Below are 20,114 nucleotides of genomic sequence, written 5' to 3' on the forward strand. Positions count from 1 at the left end.
AGTTAGAGAACTCGTGCTAGAAGCTGCTCTCCTTCCTTCCTTCCCTTCTTCTGTCTTCAGAGGGGTGCTGAAGACATTCAAGTAGATCAGCTCACCCCTCAGTCCTCTCTAGTACTCTAGAGCTCCTCAAAAACACATGCCTCACATTTCTCTTCTGTGTTTCCTCCAAAGCAGAGGTGTTTTGCTAGGAAGGAAAGCTCCTGGAGCTTTAGCCTCAACTCCCAATTGCTCTGTGTGTAACTGGAGAAGATGGATTGACTGCTGTAATGTTCTCGTGACACCTGGTTCAGACTAACACCTTTCCATTATAAAGTTGGGCTTCATGACTGAAATCTCAAACTCACAATCAGAGATTATGAAATCATAGCAGTAAACAGCTGGATAAGCTTTGTGTCCTCCTGCTGAGTGTGCCAGACTAGCAAAACAACTGTAAAAGCACCATGCCTCTCCCTTCATTTCTCAAGGGCACCGTAAGAAAGGCCAACTGTGCAGCAGAGGAAACAACTGAACTGATGATCTACAAAATAAAGCAAAAAGCAGAAGAAGCACGTTTTCCATGTGAACCATACTTACCTTTGGTGTTGGCTGTATAGAGAGCAAAATGCTTTGTTACAAAACAATGACTTCTGTTGACTTAAGTCTAGCAAGTAAAGTGGCTGAAAAAACACCTTCTTTGTATTATGGAAGCTGAAGCACACTACATTTCATTTATACACACAATGGAAAACAGTCTTGTCATCTTCATTATTTTTTCTGGTTCATTTTCTTGTATTCTTCTGATTGCAATGTTACAGCTCTAAACAACACTGTAAGTGCTTCTGGAGAAACAAGTTAAAATAACTTGATTATATTCAAGTAATTATATTATATGACTACATATAGAGTGACTTTCCAAACCAAGACCCCATTCTAAGAGCAACTGTTCTGCAAATTCAAGTTGACGCCGATTGATCTAAAACAGCAACAATCACAACACAACTTCAGGTAATCACCATCAAGTGTCATCAAGCAAAAATAGTCTTTATTCAAATCTCATGGAAACAGGGATCACTGTACTTTGCAAGACGGGGAAAAATAAATAAAAAATTAATATAAAACAAGGATATTGTCACAATACCAGAATATGGAACTCTATTTTCCCACAGATTACTGCAAGTACCTTTTTATCCCCTTTTGACTGTGCTATTCACAACTCTGTAAGTCCGAAAAATATGAAACAGAAGTAGTATGAAACTTAAGACTTAGCACTTCCACTAAATGGCATACAGCAAAGGGCATCAATTCAAGGGCAAAGATTGTTGAAGCCATCATACCTACCTATCAGTCATCACTGCAATCTCATAAACCCACTATGGTGCAGTGCTCACTCTCTGCAAAGCTCCTCCTGGAAAACAGAGCTGTTTCAGTGATCTGGGAAGAACTGTATCCTAAGAGAACCTTTCTGTAGAAGAGTGAAAGAGCTGAACAGCCCTGCACCAGAGAGCATTACAGGGAGCGAGTACTGCCACTAACAACGACAGACAAACCATCAGGGCAGTTAAAAATATACAGCATTGACATGTTTTCTACTTCAATCACTTGTGCTACAACTACCAAACACGTACAAAAGACTTCTCTGACTGTTCCGAGTATGGTTGCAGCAAGGTTAGGATCTGGAGCGAGACCTTGACCGCGATCGGGAGCGTGACCTGGAGGCAGACCTAGACTTGGACCGGGACCTCGGTTTTGAAACAGATTTTGACCTGGAACGGGAATCTGATTTGACATTTGGTTTTGACTTGGAAATAGACCTAGACCTAGAGCGAGACACCACACGGGCAGCTGCATCCTCACCCTCACCTTTTGTCTCCTTTTTGTCAGACTCTGATTTTTGATGTTCCTTTTCTCTGGAGACTGACCTGGACTGCTCACGGCTGTCCTTCCTCTTTTTCTTGCTGCTTGGTTTGCTATCTCGCTTGCTGCGCCTCTTGCTTTTCTCACTCTTGCTGCAGCTCCTGCTTCTACTTCTGCTGTCATCCCTGCTTCTCTTCCTATTTTTCCTTTTCTCCTTACTGTGGCTCCTGCTCCTACTCTCATTCCTGCTCTTGCTCCTACTTCTAGCTTTGCTAATGCTCTTTTCCCTATCTTTGCTTCTACTCCTCAAGCTCTCCCTTGTCTCTCCCCTGTCCTTGCTTCCACTCCTGCTCCTGCTCTTTTCCTTGCTGCGGCTCCTGCTCTTTTCTTTCTCATCACTGTTATGGAGAGTGCCCTCAGATTTATCTTTACTTTTGTTCCGCGATTTCTCTGCACTCCTGCTGCGGCTCCTACTTTTATCCTCTTTACTTGGAGTCCTGCTTTTCTCTTTTTGGCCTCTGCTACGGCTCTTGCTTCGACTACGGCTCTTGCTTCTGGAACGGGACACAGACCTGGAAGGGCAAAGCCAACAGACAACTTCACTTTAGTGCAGCCTGGATCTGACCAGTGCTTAAATACTGTGCATAAGTCAAGAAAAACACTTTTCGCCCACTTAAATGAGAAGCATCATCCCAAATTTAAGTAACTAACCCCCATTTCTTTCACCACAAAGACGTACCTGGATCTTGATCTACTCTTGGAGCGACTGCTGCTGGCACTGCGGCTCCGGCTCTTATGAGAATGCCTGCTTCGAGAGCGAGACCTAGAACAAAATCCATCAGCTCAACATTAGCATGTGCCCATGGAGGGCTTCTGGTCTCCTGCAGGTAAAAGCCCACAGCATTAAAGCACCTTTCAAGAACTCTTGAGCTTTTGCAAAACCTTGGAACCCTTATGCAGGAGGCACAACACACCAATGCTTACTGAACTAAAGGCTGCAATAGGACCACTTCATTTTGCAGCTTATTATTATGAATCAGTTATAGAGCTGCTATCTGCCAACCTGCACACACCACTGAGGAGTGGTGAAGACACAAGAGAACAGCAGGAGTCACGACTGACTGAGAGAGGAAAATCCACATGAAATCAAGCTTTAAATTCATGAGTTGTTCCACAAACAGCAGAAGTTTGCCTGAATTTTATTACGAAGTTCTACCCCAAAATGGAATGTGGCAGTGTGTGCTGAAGCATTTCTCTTGATCATACAAAGTAGGAAGTACATCTCTACAAACAAGGAGTGGTTGGGGGCTTCCAAATTGAGGAAGAACTGTTAGCCCTGGTGCCTAGAGCAGAACACAGTGTTCAGAACTGAAGTGTTAGGAGTACCTTCTGCTTCATTCTCTATGCACAGCTCCACCTGCCACACAGCATTCCTCTGCAAGAAAACAAGGACTACAGACTTAATGGAGTTGGGAAGAGGAGTAGCATACTGCCATGTATTCAGATAACCAATACACACATCCACTGAAGAAAACACTTCTGATACGAGTTCCCTTGGTGACTTCCTGGTACCTGGTAAGTTCTCAAACACTTGGTTTATTGAGAAGTCAGAACACTTGCAAGGTGTTTTAGAACCCGCTGCATGTTCATATAATTGCAGTTAGATTAAGCCTCACGATGCCACCAGGAGACATACCTTGAATGGCTTCGGCTTCTGGAGTAAGAGCGGCGCCGTCTTGATCCAGGTCTGTCTTCCACTAATCTAATCTTTCTGCCATTTACTTCTGTCCCGTCCAGCTTTTCAAGGGCTCTTTTCATGTCAGAATAGGATTTGAACTCAATCACACCTTCATTTTTCCTTCCTTTGTGTGCATCTGCATATGTCACTTCCCCTGCCTGACGCATATAATCCTAGAGGAAGAGGACAGAATAACCATTGCCTCAAATCCAGAGTCAGGCTTCCAGGCTCTGCTCATCTCTCAGCGATGCTTGCATAGCCTCTTCTAGTCACACTGATGTCAGCAAGGGTTTTAAACAAAGAGCATTTGCAGTACTAAAGCCAAAAGTTCCTGAGCAAGCCAAGTAACACACTATGATTTCACAGAGTTTGTGCGATTAGAAAACTAAGGCAGCACTGATAATTTGAGCCAAATAATTTAAGATCTCTCATCTAGAGTCTAATGGCAGTAGGGTTGGGCTACGATAAAGTACAGAAATGTGTCGAGAAATAGATGCTTGCTCTCTAAATCCTGTTTTCAAAGTAACTTGGGGAAAGGAACACCCTTAAAGGTTAAATATGAGAAGGCCTCACACAGGCAAGAAGGCTTTAAAGCAAGCAGACTTCCCTTTGTCCTCCACCTAGGCAGCACATCTCATTCTGCTGGAAGAAACCCCCACACAAAAAAGAGCTGAATTCAGTTTCCCACTTCATGCTACCTGGCTTCTCTGTTTCACTTACTAAGCAGGTGAGCCCTGCTCAGAGCAAGCTGCCACAAGGCCATCTCAGCCACTAGCTACATCAGCTGCAATGGGAACAGCACACAGAAATTTGGTTCAGTCTGTTTTTGGCCCAGCTACTCCCATCTTAATTACACTGAAATGAAAGCTGTTCGGAGAAGCAATGCATCCAGTAGAGAATTAATCATGCCATGCTCTACTTACAATTTTTAATACCAGAAGCAAAGACAAGCTACTGATGGTGTGAAGCATTAACAAAAGACATTTGAAGAATCTCAGTACGTACCTGAACTAGTGTTACACATTCAATTACAGACCAGTCTGTACTACGTCAAAGTTTGTTTAGAACAAATTTTACACATCCTTAAAAGAGAACCATAAAGAAAGCGTTCCTGTAAGAACAAGTGTTTTCAACCATTGCTGCTAAGTTCAATTAGGAAACACTGCCTTTCTGCACCTACTGTTGGAATGCTGCTCCCTGTCCTGCCCCTCTAGTCCACTATGCAGATAATCACAAGTCAGCACCACCTCCAGGGGACTCAGATGTAGTGCTGTCTACACAGCGTTACCCAACATTTCCACTGCTGAGAATCACTTTCCATTCCTTCAGACTTTGAGAGAACATTCACTTTTTGGCAGAGATGGTTGCTCATTCGGGAAGCATCCTCTCCCTGAAACAGCCTTTAAAACAGTTTTTTTTCACGCTGTGGAAATTTTTAAGAGGGATTGTGCAAGAATGATGCTATCTTTTCCAAACAGCTCTTAGAAGCTGATGGTTAAAATCCAAACAGACAAGGGCAAATTCCTTTGTCTCTGGCGACTCCTACCACAGGCCTGCCTGAAGTGTTTCCACAATAACAGCTTAACAATAATCATCTCTAAGTGACGGTTTGTTAGGGCAAATGTTTTTCTCCCACCATCTGAGGACACCAAACCTGCAACTGCAGCTCCCCATGTTGCATGCCACACTACTGGCTTCGTATACACAAAGACACATCAAGACTGACTCAATATCGCTTCAAGAAAATGGACTTGTATGCATATGAGCACACAGATCTACTGACATGTTGGAGCTAAAAAAAAAAAGACAGGCGTATGAGTTTTCTTGGATGAAACAGAAGCTAACTTTTTTACCCTTTGTGCTCTTTAATAGAGAAAGGGTAAAGAAAGGGGCCCCATACCTTAAGATCTTGCCAACTGCAGCGGCTTGACAAATTTTCCACAATCAATCTGTATTCTGTACGGGTAGGAGGACCGTACTTATCTCTTCCGCTTCTTCTATAACCATATCCACCTTTAGGAGGTGACAAGCAGACAGCAGTACTTCAACCAGGGAAATGGAGCACTCACTCTACACCCCCCCCGACAAAAACGTTCTGCCCCATCTGTTTCCAAATGCATTCAAAATTCACACCCCCACAAGTTTAAAAAGAAAGAAATAAACCCCCCTTGTACAAAACACGAAGAGCCAAAGTGTTAAAAATGATTACAAGCACATCATTAAAGCTACGCACGGAATTATAATTAAGTTAAAAGTAACATGCAATTAAGTTTACTCTTTAAAACAGATTGAAAGAAGAAACCGAATTAAACCAGTTTACTAATGTTACTTACATTGCTTACAAGTTTTCTGAGTATTTGATATGAATAAAGATTTTCAGGCACCTATTTGAGATTAATCTCATCTGTCTCTAACCCTTGGGATCCTCACCACCCAGGTCTAATGGGAAAAGGTTGCAGTTGTCACATGGCTTCCTTTTTTGGTCAGCCAAGGGCCACAAGTTCAAAGAGCCACTCATGGAAAGGTAACCCAAGGTCAGCAAATGGAACAGGCAGTCATCTTAGCCTCAAAGGACTCTTAATTAAAACATTGAGGTCTTTGTTAAAGCTATGTTAAACATCACATTGCAAATCAACCATTAAAATAGTTAAACAAAACGATAATAAAATAATAGTACAAGAAAGCATGTTTATTAATTTATCCATTAAAAGAGTTTAATACAACAAATATTCAGATCGACAGTTACATTTACAGTTACAAAACACTATTCACAGCTTCATATCATTTTCTTTTAAAATTACTTAAAAAAAATAAAATAAAATAAAATAAAAACAAGCAAAAATATTTTATTTAAAGTAAGTCACTGATACAAATGCATTGTAGTGCTTACTGCGTCCAGAACCATAACTGCTGTCACGACGTGGGCCTCTGGCATGCTCAACGATCACTCTTTCCCCACAAAGATCTTTACCATTTAGCTCATACACAGCATCATCTGCATCTCGCAGGTCATCGAACTCCACGAAGCCGTACCTGGAAACACGGGGGGAGAAAATAAAGAGAAGAGAATCACTCAAAACTGAGCCTGAGGTCTTTGTACTGGCAACAGCTGCCTCTGCAGAAGCACCTGAGGGAACCTCCGTGTGTGAATGTCAGTACCTCACGTGGAAATGCTCGTCTACCTCTGCAAATACATGGGGTCTGTGCACTGTGCTTGAAAGGCCAAACAAAAAAGAAGATGTGAAGTCAGGAAAAGGGATTTGCTTTTGCTCTTCAATAGACTCATTTTCCTCTAGACTGTGAGCAGTAACAGCCCAGAAAGCACTTAATGACAGCCCAAAACTTCAGAGAGCATGGGGAGACCAAACCTTAAAGAAATGCAGCAACAGCCACCAGAAATGAGTTCCTGGGGTGAACAGGGGGCACCCGCAGCCAAGACAGTGCAATGACAGCACTGGGCACAGGCCCAAGGAATCACAGAATCGAGGCTGGAAAACATCTCCCAGACCATCTGTCCAACCATCCACCTACCACCCATTCTGGCACTGCACCACGTCCTTAAGTCCACATCTACACAGCTCTTCAGCACCTCCATGGACAGCCACTCCAGCACTGCCCTGCAGCCTGCAGGCACCCAATCCCCTCAGTCAGGATCCCACAGGATGGTTTATAAAACCATTTCTTACAGCTGCTTCTCAGGGCACGCTGTGATTTGCTTAAGGCTGCAGAGCAAATTCAGGGGAGCACTGAAGTAAAACTCAGGCCTGCCAGCTCCTAAACACACGTTTAAAGAAAATAACAATGTGTAAAATGCCCATCACCATGCATTTGTGGCTTTTTCATTGTTGTCCACCCACCAAAACACCTTCAAGAAGGTCCCACAGAGAGGATTACGACCAGCCAAACCTCAGCTGAAAGCGTTGAGCTTCCTTTTCCTCATTTGCTCCAAAAGGAACCACTACATATCTACCCTATCTGTTCATCCTATTCACAAAGGAGTGTAATAACACAAAAGCAGCCCTAGAATAAGATGGGCCAGCAACAACAAAACCACACTCCATACCACTCATAAACGAAAGTAATGCTGATCCACCTGTTAAATACGTGTAATATTGCACTGTATGATGCAAACCCATGAATCAAACCCCTTTGGAAGCATAGTTTTACACCACAGAAAGCCACGAGTGCTGACACAGCTTTAACTACAGCAATCTGAGCCTGCTGTTACTTGACAGCAGAGCAAGTAAATCTTCTTTTAAATGTCTACTATTACTACTTCATACGTGGCATAAAACTACTTACTAAAAACGTCAACGCAATTTACTCCAGATAATGTGAAGCTACACCATTTTCTGCTCTAGGATAAGAGGAAAAAAAGAAAGGAAATTCTCTTGAAAGAGAATTTAACAGCTTACAGTCCATTCCAATTCATGTGATGCCTTTGAGTCCTCCTGCTCAGATGAAGCTACAGTCAGGAAAGGGAATATCAGGGTTCGCAAGGAAAAGCATCTTCAGACTGCTTGAAACATAACAGTCATTTAAACGAGTTACTGAAGTTAAAATCTCAGAAAACACTCAGATTTCAGTATTTAGAACTTCAGCTACTTAAGCATCCCTTAAGATTTGGTAAATAATCATTCTTTGAAATTGCTTCAATAATGATAAGCATTGCCACCAATGATCTGCCAGCAAAACTGAACAACTGAAAGCAACAGAAAAAAGTCTCATCTTATTCACCTCCATTAATATTAAGGCAGAGAAAGGCCTGAATCCTTTGGAACGATAGGAGCAGTTCAGTGGAATCGTCCCTCCTGACATCCAGCTGTGCTGGCTCTCACCATTTCATGACTCCAACCTAATTTTTTAACACTGGCTGCTCCCACTGAAGTCAAACACGTCACAGGGAAATCAAATCACTTCTCTTTAGGCAACAAACACAGGTTTTGAACTCAGCGAGATGAAAGAATTGAAGCTTGAAGCTTTTGGCTTTGATCTCTGCTCCTCAGCGCGTTGCAGAAGTTACGTCCCTCCTCAAGCAGGGATTTCTCCAAGGCGAAGCCATGAACACCAGAAAGCTGCTCAGGGTGATGCAGGGCAGGGAAGCACACAGACAGAACTGTTTGTTAAAGCTAGCGAGATTGCAAATTGCTCTCACCACCAGCAAAAGCTTCCAGCTTTCAAGTTATTACTGCTAGTTTTTCTCATGCTTTCAGTAGATAAAAAAGCAGGCTGAAAAGTCCAATTTTCTGGTCATTTAATACACACACTACTGCCGTGCACAGCTCCAGATGTCCATGTAGGAAAACATGTGAGAACTATGAGCACACAACCAGAAACTTCAAACAGAAATGGAAGGACCTACAAGGAATGGATGTTTATTCTCTGGTCCTTCCCTCAGGTAAACATTGTTCAAAGACTTTGAACTGCAAGCTTAAGTTACAACCAGCAGCACCCGAGACCCAGCAAAGCCTTCAGGACTCTGCTGTGTCACATTCCAGTTGCATCTTATTGCTGAAGCACTTCAGCTTAGCTGCTAAAATACTGACAGGCTGATCTCCTGCAGGCTGAGCACTGCCAACAGCCCACCAGCTTCCAGAAGAAACTGAAAGACTCTACAGAGTGAAACAGTGTGCAGTCATTTTTAATCATTTGCTAAGCACTACTAAAAATAAGCTGACAAGAAAGGATCATTGGGCAAACAAAGCTCCGGAGTGCTCCAGCAAACGTCGAGCACGAGGCGAACCCAAGCAGAACAGCATCAAATCTGATAGCTGGAGTCAATAGCTGTCCAACTGGAATTTAAGTACAAGCCACCAGGAGCCTGCACAGACAGCTTCAGGATAATGCCATATAAAACATGCCCTAGAAACATACATGGAGCTCTATCTAACCCACAGCAGAAGCAACCTACCACAGAATCAGCAGACAGCAAGGCAGATGACCACTCAGTTACACGTAGTTCCCTGTATCCCTCCAGTTATCTGCAACTTTTGAACTCTGTCTCCCCCAGGTGAACTTTGGTGTCACGTTCAGACTATTCACACTGTAGGTGTGCGCTGTGTCTTCCCTTTCACTCTGCAGTCTGTTGTAACAGGCACTCAGGATGCCCTGAGTGATGCTTTCAGCTTTGGCCACCTGAACTCAACACAGCTGCCCACAGAGCACTTAAAAATGCTAAGCTGGCATGGAAGGGCCAATCCTTGCAAGACATTTCTCAATAAAGCAAGAGGACCAGCCCATTACTGCATCAGACATGCAATTTGGTAGATCCATATCCATTAATGAAAGATGTTTTTCTCTGCTGACATCTGCCTATGAAGTACAAATATTTCTTTCAGAGCTTTCATACAACAACATAAAAACAAGATACCCCTTGAGCTCCAGCAACGTGCAACCAAATACCTGAGCACATTTCAACATTACCTGGCTAAAACATCAATATGTGCACACACCTTTGTTTTAATAACTGCTTTTATTTGTCTTATGAACATGTTAAATGTTGACCTCCCAGTAAAGCCAGTGTAACAGTTTAGTGAGCTTTCTGATGTTCTCTTTTACAAGAGATCCATTTACAAACAGAAGTGATAATCAGCCCTCTTGGCTAATAGCAACAAATTCCATATCCCACTCAGTCTTCCTAAACAAGACTTCAAGTTTTCTTACAAAGATGCCAGCGCTCATTAGGCGGGCAGCTTCAAGAAACAGGAAAAAGAAAGCAGCAATTTATTTCCTCTCAAGAATCGATACTTGAATGTCTTGTCCAAGTGCTGGTGGATCAGGATCCAACCCTCTACATGCAGCAAGGAGTCCTTATGTTACCACAGCTGCCCACAGGCATCCCACCCTGAGTGCTGGGGAGGGGGCAGGCACTCAAATACACCTGCATGGGGAGCCACTGCCACCCTGCCAGGCTGGGTGCTGGGAAGGGGCTGCACCACAGCTCAGCCCAGCTGAGAGGCGATACAGAATCACAGAATGGCCACGGTTGGAAGGGGCTTCAAGGATGATGAAGCTCCAACCCCCTGCCACACACAGGGCCACCAACCTCCACATTTAATGCCAGACCAGGCTGCCCAGGGCCCCATCCAACCTGGCCTTGAACACCTCCAGGGATGGACGGGGCATCACAGCCTCTCTGGGCAGCTGTTCCAGCACCTCACCACTCTCATAGCAAAGAACTTCCCCCTGACATCCAACCTCAGTCTTCCCTTCTTCAACTTCAAACCATTTCCTGCTGTTATCTCCCCTTTCCAAGAGTTGATTCCCCTCCTGTCTGTAGGCTCCCTTTAGGTACTGAAGGCTGCAATGAGGTCACCCTGCAGCCTTCTTTTCTCCAGGCTGAACAAGCCCAGCTCCCTCAGCCTGTCTTCGTAGGAGAGGTGCTCCAGCCTCCTGATCATCTTTGTGGCTTCTCCAGACCCTCTCCAACAGCTCCCTGTCTTTCTTGTACTGGGGGCTCCAGACCTGGACACAGCACTGCAGATGGGGCCTCACAAGGGCAGAGCAGAGGGGGACAATCACCTCCCTGTCCCTGCTGGCCACCCCTCTTCTGACAGTGCCCAGGATCCCATTTGCTTCCTGAGCTGCAGGAAACACTGCTGGCTCATGTTCAGCTTTCCATCCATCAGGACCCGCAGGTCCTTCTCCGCAGGGCTGCTCTCGAGAACTCTTCCTCCCCTCCCATGACGGGACGCCCCCAGCTTACACAGGGCACTCTGCCCTCCCTCCCCTTTAACCTCAATGCTGAACACCTCCTCCCCACGCTCTCCCCAGCCGCCCTAAAACCCCACAGCCATACCTCCCCCCCCCCCCCCCCCCCCAGCTCATCCCAACGGCACCGGCCGCCCTGCCCCCCCCCGTTTCCATGGAAACCCACGCCCCTCAACCCCCCACCCCCCATCACCACAACACCCCAAACTCCCTCACAGCCCCTCAACCCCCCGGCGCCCCTCAGAGCAGCCGCCTCCCATCACAGCGAAACCCGGCCCTCCTGTCAAGGCCGCCGCTTACGCAGGGCCGGGCCCGCGCTCCACCGATAAACCGAGCCGAGTTGGACCGAACCGGGCTCACCCGTTCTTAAGGTCCACCTCAAGGATCTTGCCGTAACCCTTGAAGAAACGCTCCACATCCCGTTCCCGCGCCTGGTAGCTGAGGCGCCCGATGTACACCCGCGGCATCGCGCCCGGGGGGGGCGGGAAGGGGTGGCGCCAAACGGCGGCGCTGCAACGTCACTACGCCGCGCGGCGATGAGTGGGGGGGCGATACGTCAGCACAGGCCACGCCCACCCGGCGGTTCTTAAAAGGGCCATTGCACGAGTGGGCCCACCTGCCCCGAAGTCACCGGGTGGGGGATATCGACCCCAATATCGGGGTCCCAAGGGTTTTCTCGGTACGAGATTCCACCTGCACCTCAGCAGACCGTTCTAATGTTAATTAAATGCCAAGGACCTCAGTGCTTCATTTGTTTTTCTCCCTCCCTATAGGAAGACCCCAAAAGCCCGATTTTTGCCCCGCAAAAGATGAATTGGGACTGTAATTGTTATATGGGCTGTTGCTCAAAATGAGAAACCCGCTCTAAGGGCAGAGTTGTTCCCTCCACTCTCCATCAGCCCCTGCTCCTGGTGAGCTAACCTAACCCTAACACTAACCCCAACCCCCCATAGTGCTAATCATAGAATGGCCTGGGTTGAAAAGGAGCACAATGCTCATCCAGCTCCAACCCCCTGCTGTGTGCAGGGTCACCAACCAGCAGCCCAGGCTGCCCAGAGCCACATCCAGCCTGGCCTTGAATGCCTGCAGGGATGGGGCATCCACAGCCTCCTTGGGCAACCTAATGGGGCACAGCCCACCCATGCCTCACCTCTATGAGCAGTGGGATTTCCCAGCCCTGAACTGGGAACACCAAGAATTTCCAGGGGCTGCTGGAGCAACAGAATGCTTTGAGCACATAAACATTTATTGGCAGCATCTTACAAAAATAGATATATCAGACATTGGTTTCCAAGAGGTTTCCCTGCGCGTTCCACAATCAGAAGTTGTGGTGGTTCAGTAACAGCAGCAAAACTGAATTCAAGTCCAGGCATTGGAAAAATCACATTGATGGTGGTGAGCTGTTGGGGTGAGCCCAGAGGGTAGAAAATGTACCCATGTTGTCCAGTGTAACTCCAGCCTGCGTGGGTGCCCTGCAATGATGCCAGCACTGCATGTGCTAGGTAGGGAAAAATTAACAACAATAAAAAGTAATAATAATAATACAAATGTTTTAAAAAGTGGTTTTGCAATTCAATCTGCTCCTTTCCCTTGAGATGGCCAAGGGAAGAGCCCAGGCTTTCTGCTGCAACAAACTAAAATGTGACCCAAGTCTCCCTCCAGAAGCAAACCCAGCCTCTTTTCAGTGTGGCCTCTGCAAAATTCCAGAGGCTTTTAATACCTGAAATTAAAAGAAAAAAAAAAGGAAAAAAAAAAAGAAACAATTTATGCAAGAAGTCAGAGCAGGAGAATCTGCTTGGAGGAGATGAAGGGCTGCACAGATGCCACCAAGGCCTCCCTGAAATCCTCCAGTGGGACTGCAGTGCAGGCAGGAGCGCTGAGCTGCCCCTTCCGCACCATCTGGCACAGGGAATCCACCATGCTGGCCATGCTTTGCTTGTCTGTGAGAGAAGAAGGTGGTCACTGTCACCCTGAACACTGACCCAACCCCCTAATCCAACCCTAATGCATCCCTAACCCCAAGCCTGCAGCTCACCATGGTCCTTCTTCCACTGGGTCACCCAGAAGCCACGCAGCCTCACATCCCTGAAGATGAAGGCACTCTGCAGAAACAGGAGATGAGATCTGTCCCCTTCAGCCTGTTCCTGAGTTCTTGCTAGTGTGAGGAGCCTCTTTCAGAGCTCTAATTTGGGACAGATCCGCTTTGGCAGGTTCACAGTAATGAAATACCATGTGCTGCAGCACCGAGCTGCGTCTCACTGGGATAAAACCCAGTTTCACATCAAGGAGACACACACAGCCCCAGCATACAAGAACAGTTTGCACCAGGACAAATCAGACACTCAGCATCTGTGGGGTTGTTTCAGTGCAGGGACTTCAGTGCAGTCCAAATCCTCCATGAGTGCAACCAAGAGACCCCACAGCAGAATGCAAGGCAGCTCATTCCACAACAAACCCATCGGTTAAAAACAAAGACAGAAATTTGGAGGCTCTGAATGTGACATCCAGACAGAGGACGCACTGAACTCCTGCAGATGTACCCAGTACCATCCCTATACTCACCACTGGCACCGTCACAGGCTGCTTTGCCATTCCTCCATAGGTCACCATGGTCCCTTTGGGTCTGCAGGAGGTACAAGGCCTTGGGTTGCCCACGGGCTGCTCCCCCATCACACCCCAACCCACATGCCCTGTCTTGGAGCAGGCTCTGAGCCCAGCCCTCAGCCCAGCTCACTGCAGGTGCCGCAGCATCTCCGTCGTGCTCCTGCCTCCAACGCAGTTCAGGGCAAGCCGGGGCTTCGGGATGCTCTGCAGGAAAAAGGAAGGGAGCCCTTCATCAGCACTGTGCAGAGAGCTCCACTAAGCCCATTTGTATTAATGGCTGGGTAAATATATGAGGCGATTAGTGAGTGGCTTAGAGAACTGTATCTATTCCTAATGACTTACAGCCCAGATGTCACGCTGCCTGCCCTGACTCACAATTGCTCATTGCACATTTTCCTTTTTGCTATCCCTGCAGCTCCCACTCGAAGTACAGAGCTGTGGGGCAGCCTCTCAGATGGCCTCACATTGAGGTACCTTAAATATCTCCTTCATCTCTGGCTTCCTCAGCGCATCCTCTGTCACAACGTGGTCTGCACCCAAGGCCAGCAGCCGCTCTACCAGCTGGGGAAGGTCGGGTCTGGAGGGAGAGAGGCCTTGTAAGGCAGAGATCAGGGCATCTGATCTGGGCATCTTCTGCTGGAACAGGGCTGAGTGACAAAGGACCACAGGGATCACTGATGCCAACCCCTGGCTCCACACAGCACCGTCCCAAATCCAAACCCTACGTCTCAGAGCAGTGTCCAAATGCTTTCTCTGCTCTGGCAGCTCATGGCTGTGCCCACTGCCCCATGGACAGACTGTTCCGTGCCCACCACCCTCTAGAGCAGAACCTTTCCCTATCCCCCACCTGTCTGTCTGTCCACTGACAGAGCTCCATGCTGTTCCCTCAGACAAGAAGGTGTGTGACCTTGTCATAAAAGAAGATTAAGTTCATTAACCAGGACTTTCCCCTCATGAAATTGTGTTGGCTGTGACCGCATTGCCTTCCAGGTGTTTCTCAATAACTCAGAATAATCTCCATAATTTTGCCAGGCACTGAAGCAAGCCTGGCAGGCCTGTAATTACCTACAAAAGCCCCAGTGATGCACAGACTATGCAAATGAACCACAGAAAACCGAAATACAACAGAATCAGACCCTCTATGATTGAGTCTTCACCACCTTCTCTGGGCTGAACACGCTCAGAAGGAACCTCCGGTCCCCACACTGTGCCTCCTTCCCCTTCTCCCACCTCACGGCACTCACCTGTCCCTCACCACATTGATGGTCCTGATGCCCATGGCCTTTGCAATCTGGATGACAGCCTGCCCCACGCCGCTGTTGGCCGCGTTCTGGATGACGGAGTCCCCTGGGGAGCACAGGTTTGGCACAGCCAGGTGGGCTCACCCCCCCCCATCCCTCCTGCATCACCCCAGCACACAACGTACCCGGCGCCAGGCTCTCAAAGTCGGTCAGCATGCGGAGTGCTGTGCAGGGGTTGATGCTGAGCGTGGCAGCACACAGCAGTGGGATGTCACTGGGCACACGCAGCAGGTTGTCCTCGGGGAGCACCGCGTGTGTCCGCCACGTCCCTGTGCAGTGGGACAAAACAGCGCTGGCAGACCTGGCACTGCACCCTAACTCGCATTGCCGCAGCACTGCCTTGCAGAGCATGGGGTGAACATCATACTGCAATATATTAAACCTTTTCCTCAATGGCTAGAGCCAGAACATTTATGTAAGTAAAGAAAGAGAAAGCCTGAAACAACGTGCAGGCTGGATATACTTAGATCTGATTTAACCCCTATCATCCATTTACTTTTTTTTTTCCCTTTATGTTTAAAAATATCGCATTTGGATCTTAACTAGATGGCTTTCGGTCTCCCATTAAGTGAAAAAGCCTTTTAAGAAGAAATAGGGAAGGAACAAGCTGTTAGACTAAATGGGAACCGACAATTTCTCTGGCCATTGGCGTGCTGGAGTAGCACGAGAGGCATTTGTTGGAAAATAAATTCCCAAGCTTTCCCATCAGAGCACTATTAGGGAGGAAACTGTAATGAGACAGAACTGCTCTTGCACAGGTTAAACACTTTATCCTGTGTCTTTACAGAGGCCATCATCAGCTGTGACAAAACACGCTTGTTTCCAGAGAACAGATTGCTGTGATACTCCGTAATAGTGCACAAGGGCCATAAAGGGTTTGCACTATAGAAAAGTAAATGATTTCTGGATTAAAGCTGAGCACACGCTTTCAGCACACAGCAGTGGGCGCCGGAGAGATGGAGGCTCTGCATCCGCAACCTTCCCCCAGGCAGGGTGCACCCAGGGCCCATCCCCAGACTCACCAAGCCCAGCATCAGCAGGGATGATGCAGTCCCCAGGACTCAGTGTCACCACGCCAGGGCCGACCTCCAGCACGCGCCCAACGCCTTCATTGCCTGCCACGGCTGGCAGTGGGGCCAGGAGGGCGTAGGTGCCTGCAGGGAGCAGGGTGAGAGCCACGCACAGAGCCAGGATAGGGACTGATGCACAGTTCTATGATGCACAGCCAGTTGTAGGCAGCAAGAAACTACCTTGGATCATGTTGATGTCGGCCGGGTTGATGGGCGCTGCCAGCATCTTAATGAGGACATCTGAGTGTCCCAGTGCAGGCAGCTCCAGCTCCTTCAGCCTGGTGGGGACACAGTAATTACAGAGAGATTCATTCCTGTATTACTTCTACAAAGCATCAGCCATAAGCAAAGCAGCACTATTTCCCCGTCTACATTGCTACAGCCTGGTCTCATCCAGCAAGAAATAAAATCTCAATATCTAACAGAGCATCTGTGCTGCTCCTCCAGCCTGTCCCCCTGCTCACAGCATTGCCTCACACCATAGAATCATTGATGTTGGGAAAGACATCTAAGATCACCCAGTCCAACCCCATCATGCCCACTGACCATGTTCCTCAGTGCCACATCTCCAAGTTTCTCTGAACACCTCTACAGACAGTGACTCCATCACTTTCCTAGACAGCCCGTGCCAGTGCTTTCTCTCTCTTTCTGGGAAGAAACTTTTCCTCATCAGTCAGGTGGACCCAAAAGCACATCCTGCCCTTCCAAACCCCTTTGCCACCAAACCATTTTCATGGAAATCCATGGAAAACGCCCTTACACCATGGCTGGGTGAGGCAGAATCCAAAATTATCCAAACTGAACAAGATCTTCAAGGCCACCAAGTCAACCCAACCCTCCGAGTGCCACCAGCAAGCCGTGCCCCTGCTAGTTACTATCTTCCCATCACCAAACCACTCAGCCCATTGCTGCTGCGCACAGGGGCATTCATTTTTTGGCTGCCTTGGGCCACGAACCTTCCAGTAAAGAGGACACAGGGGGTGCAGGGCTGCGTCCCACTGCCCACAGATGCATCAAGCAGCATTCACACCATGACACACAGAGTGGGGACGAGGGAGCTGGTGGTTGCCTGACCCACTGCAGGCCAGGGCAAAGTCATCTCCCGTTTGCAAGATGAGGGCAATTGGAGCCACATTGAACAAGTGAAGGAGGTGGCTGGACCTGGTGCTGCCAATTTTCAGGGCGGTTATTTGCTGCAATTATGTGCTGCTAAATGTGTGCCATTAGAACAACCTGCTGAATTTCCTTCACTGCTCGTCCTGAGCCAGCAACGTGGTTTTCCCTTTTTCCCTTTGAAACTGCCTTAGTGATGGATGTGGAGACAACTCAGAGTTCTGAATGCTTAAGATCTGAGCAAAAAGCACAGCGGCAGCCCAGTGTCAAACTGCTGTGGAAAAATCTTTTTATTATAAAATAAAAAATATGGAGGGATTTTTGGCCAAGGCTGCCAAAACCCAACGTTGTGTAAGAAGGCATTGTGCAAGGATGAGGCTGTGTCATCTGGAATGGGTTTGAGGGCTCATCCCACCCTGCCTGAGCTTTAGGGGAAATCGGATCTGTTCCCAAACATCTGCAACAAGACACAGAGAGGTTCACCCATCACAAGGTGGGTCTTGCACAAGCAGCAGGGTGAGGACGGCTGCTCCTGCCCCATGTCCCAGCAAATCTCAGTGCTGCTAAACAGTGTGGTACAATTAAATGGTCCAAAGAGAATCATCTGCTTGCCTGCCCCAAAGAGTGGTTTGGGTTCTGTATGCACCCAGATCTGTGCCTTCCATTGTTCTGTGCAACTTGAAACAGCTCAGCTGCATCTGCACATCCCCAGCATTTAGAATCATAGAATCATAGAATCCCCAAGGTTGGAAAAGACCTCAAAGCTCATCCAGTCCAACTGTTCACCTATTCCCAGTAGCTCCCACTAAACCATGTCCCTCAACACAACATCCAGCCTTTCCTTGAACACCCCCAGGCTCGGTGACTCCACCACCTCCCTGTGCATCCATTCCAGTGCCTGACCACCCTTTCTGACAAGTAATACTTCCTGATGTCCAGCCTGAATCTCCCCTGCCGTAGCTTGAAGCCATTCCCTCTGCTCCTATCACTGATGACACGAGAGAAGAGGCCGACCCCCAGCTCACTACAGCCTCCCTTCAGGAAGTTATAGAGAGCAATGAGGTCCCCCCTGAGCCTCCTCTTCTCCAGGCTGAACATTCCCAGCTCCTTCAGCCTCTCCTTTTCCTCTCTTGAAAAAGAAAGCAGAAAAAACTTCCCTCTTCTGAGCCTTTCTGGCCATAATTCGAAGAGAAATAAACCTGTACTGCTGCTGTGCCTTGGGTGGTGCAGCACCTGCAGGAACCCCTACCTGCAACCCCAGGAAACACTCTCATTCCTGACCCTGCATACCCAACTGGGGTCAAAGTGGGGTGCAGCAATGCAGGTTCCCCCAGGGAACACTGAGGAACTGGGGGGCTGCCCCTTCCCTGTGTGCTGAACTACCCTGGCACCCCCACACTGTGCACCCCCAAAAAACTCCACATCATCCCTAGGTTTACCTCCACCCTCTACCCCTGCTCTGCACTGCCATGCACCCCTGCCTCACCCCTACACCCGCTGTCCCCATTACAATACACCCCTTATACACTCACACCATGTATCCCCTACCATAAACCCCAAACATCTGAACTCCTGATACCTGCACCCCATACAATACACCCTCCTTGCAATGCAGCTCTCTATACTTGCACCCTTTTGCAATGCACCCCTGCGTATCTGCACCCCCTTCAATTACACCCCCCATATCTTCACCCCCCTGTATCTCACTCCCCCATATCTGCACCCACTGCAATGCTCTCCCCATAACAGCACCTCCTTCAGTTGCAACCCCCATATCTGCACCCCCTCCATATCTGCACCCCCTGCAATGCAACCCCCATAGCTGCACCTCCTTCAGTTGCAACCCCCATATCTGCACCCCCTGCAACTGCAAATTCCATATCTTCACCCCCCATATCTGCACCCCCTGCAATTCCACCCCCTATATCTTCGCCCCCCCATATCTGCACCCCCTGCAATGCACTTCCCCATACCTGCACACCCCCCATATCATCACCACCTTCAATTGCACCCCCTGCATCTTCACCCCCCTATAACTGCACCCCCTGCAATGCAACCCCCATAACTGCACCTCCATAACTGCAACCCCCATATCTGCATCCCCCCATATCTGTACCCCCTGCAACACACCCTCCATATCTGCACCCCCTGCAATTCCACACCCTATATCTTCGCCCCCCCATATCTGCACCCCCTGCAATGCACTTCCCCATACCTGCACACCCCCCATATCTTCACCACCTTCAGTTGCACCCCCTGCATCTCCACCCCCCTATAGCTGCACCCCCCGCAATGCAACCTCCATAACTGCACCTCCTTCAACTGCACTCCCCATATCTGCATCCCCCCATATCTGTACCCCCTGCAATACACCCCCATATCTGCACCCCCCAATATCTGCACCCCTTTCAATTACACCCCCTATATTTTCGCTCCCCCCCCCCCCCAAACTTCACCCCCTTCAACGCATCCCTTGCAAACTCCCCCTCTCCCTCCTTACTGCAGGACGTCCGCCGGCTCCCCGTGCCGCTCATACAGGAGCCCCCTCGGGACGCTCCCGGCAGCAGCACAACGTGCCCGCACGGGATGAACCCGCAACCCGCGCAGCACCGCCGCTCCCGCCCGCTGCATCCCGGCCCGGCGGCACGGCGCGACCGCCGGCGGCGTCACGGGGGCAACCCCACCCCCAACGGGTCGGTCCCGCCCTCGCCTGGCCTTAAGGCGGCCTCGAGTCTGGCAGAGCAG

At 48.4% G+C, this 20,114-nt stretch overlaps 2 protein-coding genes across 2 annotated transcripts; both read right to left on the reverse strand.

Annotated features, from left to right (window-relative positions):
• Positions 1-994: 994 nt before the first annotated feature.
• SRSF4 (serine and arginine rich splicing factor 4) lies at positions 995-11,788 on the reverse strand. Its single transcript, XM_048968720.1, has 6 exons — positions 11,642-11,788; positions 6,462-6,604; positions 5,472-5,584; positions 3,530-3,744; positions 2,573-2,656; positions 995-2,405 (listed from the first exon to the last, which is right to left on the reverse strand). The coding sequence occupies exons 1-6, from the start codon at positions 11,746-11,748 to the stop codon at positions 1,646-1,648; spliced, it is 1,422 nt and encodes a 473-aa protein (XP_048824677.1). The 5' UTR covers positions 11,749-11,788; the 3' UTR covers positions 995-1,645.
• Positions 11,789-12,514: 726 nt separating this feature from the next.
• Positions 12,515-20,034, reverse strand: MECR (mitochondrial trans-2-enoyl-CoA reductase). Its single transcript, XM_048968721.1, has 10 exons — positions 19,870-20,034; positions 16,437-16,534; positions 16,209-16,340; positions 15,312-15,455; positions 15,130-15,232; positions 14,360-14,462; positions 14,016-14,089; positions 13,844-13,904; positions 13,317-13,383; positions 12,515-13,221 (listed from the first exon to the last, which is right to left on the reverse strand). The coding sequence occupies exons 1-10, from the start codon at positions 19,998-20,000 to the stop codon at positions 13,058-13,060; spliced, it is 1,077 nt and encodes a 358-aa protein (XP_048824678.1). The 5' UTR covers positions 20,001-20,034; the 3' UTR covers positions 12,515-13,057.
• Positions 20,035-20,114: the final 80 nt, after the last annotated feature.

The sequence above is a fragment of the Lagopus muta genome, chromosome 23, assembly GCF_023343835.1.
Source record: "Lagopus muta isolate bLagMut1 chromosome 23, bLagMut1 primary, whole genome shotgun sequence".
In the NCBI taxonomy this organism is placed as follows: domain Eukaryota; kingdom Metazoa; phylum Chordata; class Aves; order Galliformes; family Phasianidae; genus Lagopus; species Lagopus muta.

Excerpts from the sequence above, each read along its gene's own strand:
- SRSF4 (XM_048968720.1), bottom strand. The coding sequence starts at position 11,748 with ATGCCGCGGGTGTACATCGGGCGCCTCAGCTACCAGGCGCGGGAACGG. Across the intron at positions 6,605-11,641 it reads GAGGTGGACCTTAAGAACGG|GTACGGCTTCGTGGAGTTCG; the intron begins GTGAGCCCGGTT and ends CCGTGTTTCCAG. Across the intron at positions 5,585-6,461 it reads CAGTTATGGTTCTGGACGCA|GTGGATATGGTTATAGAAGA; the intron begins GTAAGCACTACA and ends CACCTCCTAAAG.
- MECR (XM_048968721.1), bottom strand. The coding sequence starts at position 20,000 with ATGCAGCGGGCGGGAGCGGCGGTGCTGCGCGGGTTGCGGGTTCATCCC. Across the intron at positions 15,456-16,208 it reads CCCTGCTGATGCTGGGCTTG|GGACGTGGCGGACACACGCG; the intron begins GTGAGTCTGGGG and ends CCCACTGCACAG. Across the intron at positions 13,384-13,843 it reads AGCCTGTGACGGTGCCAGTG|AGTGCCTTCATCTTCAGGGA; the intron begins GTGAGTATAGGG and ends CTGTTTCTGCAG.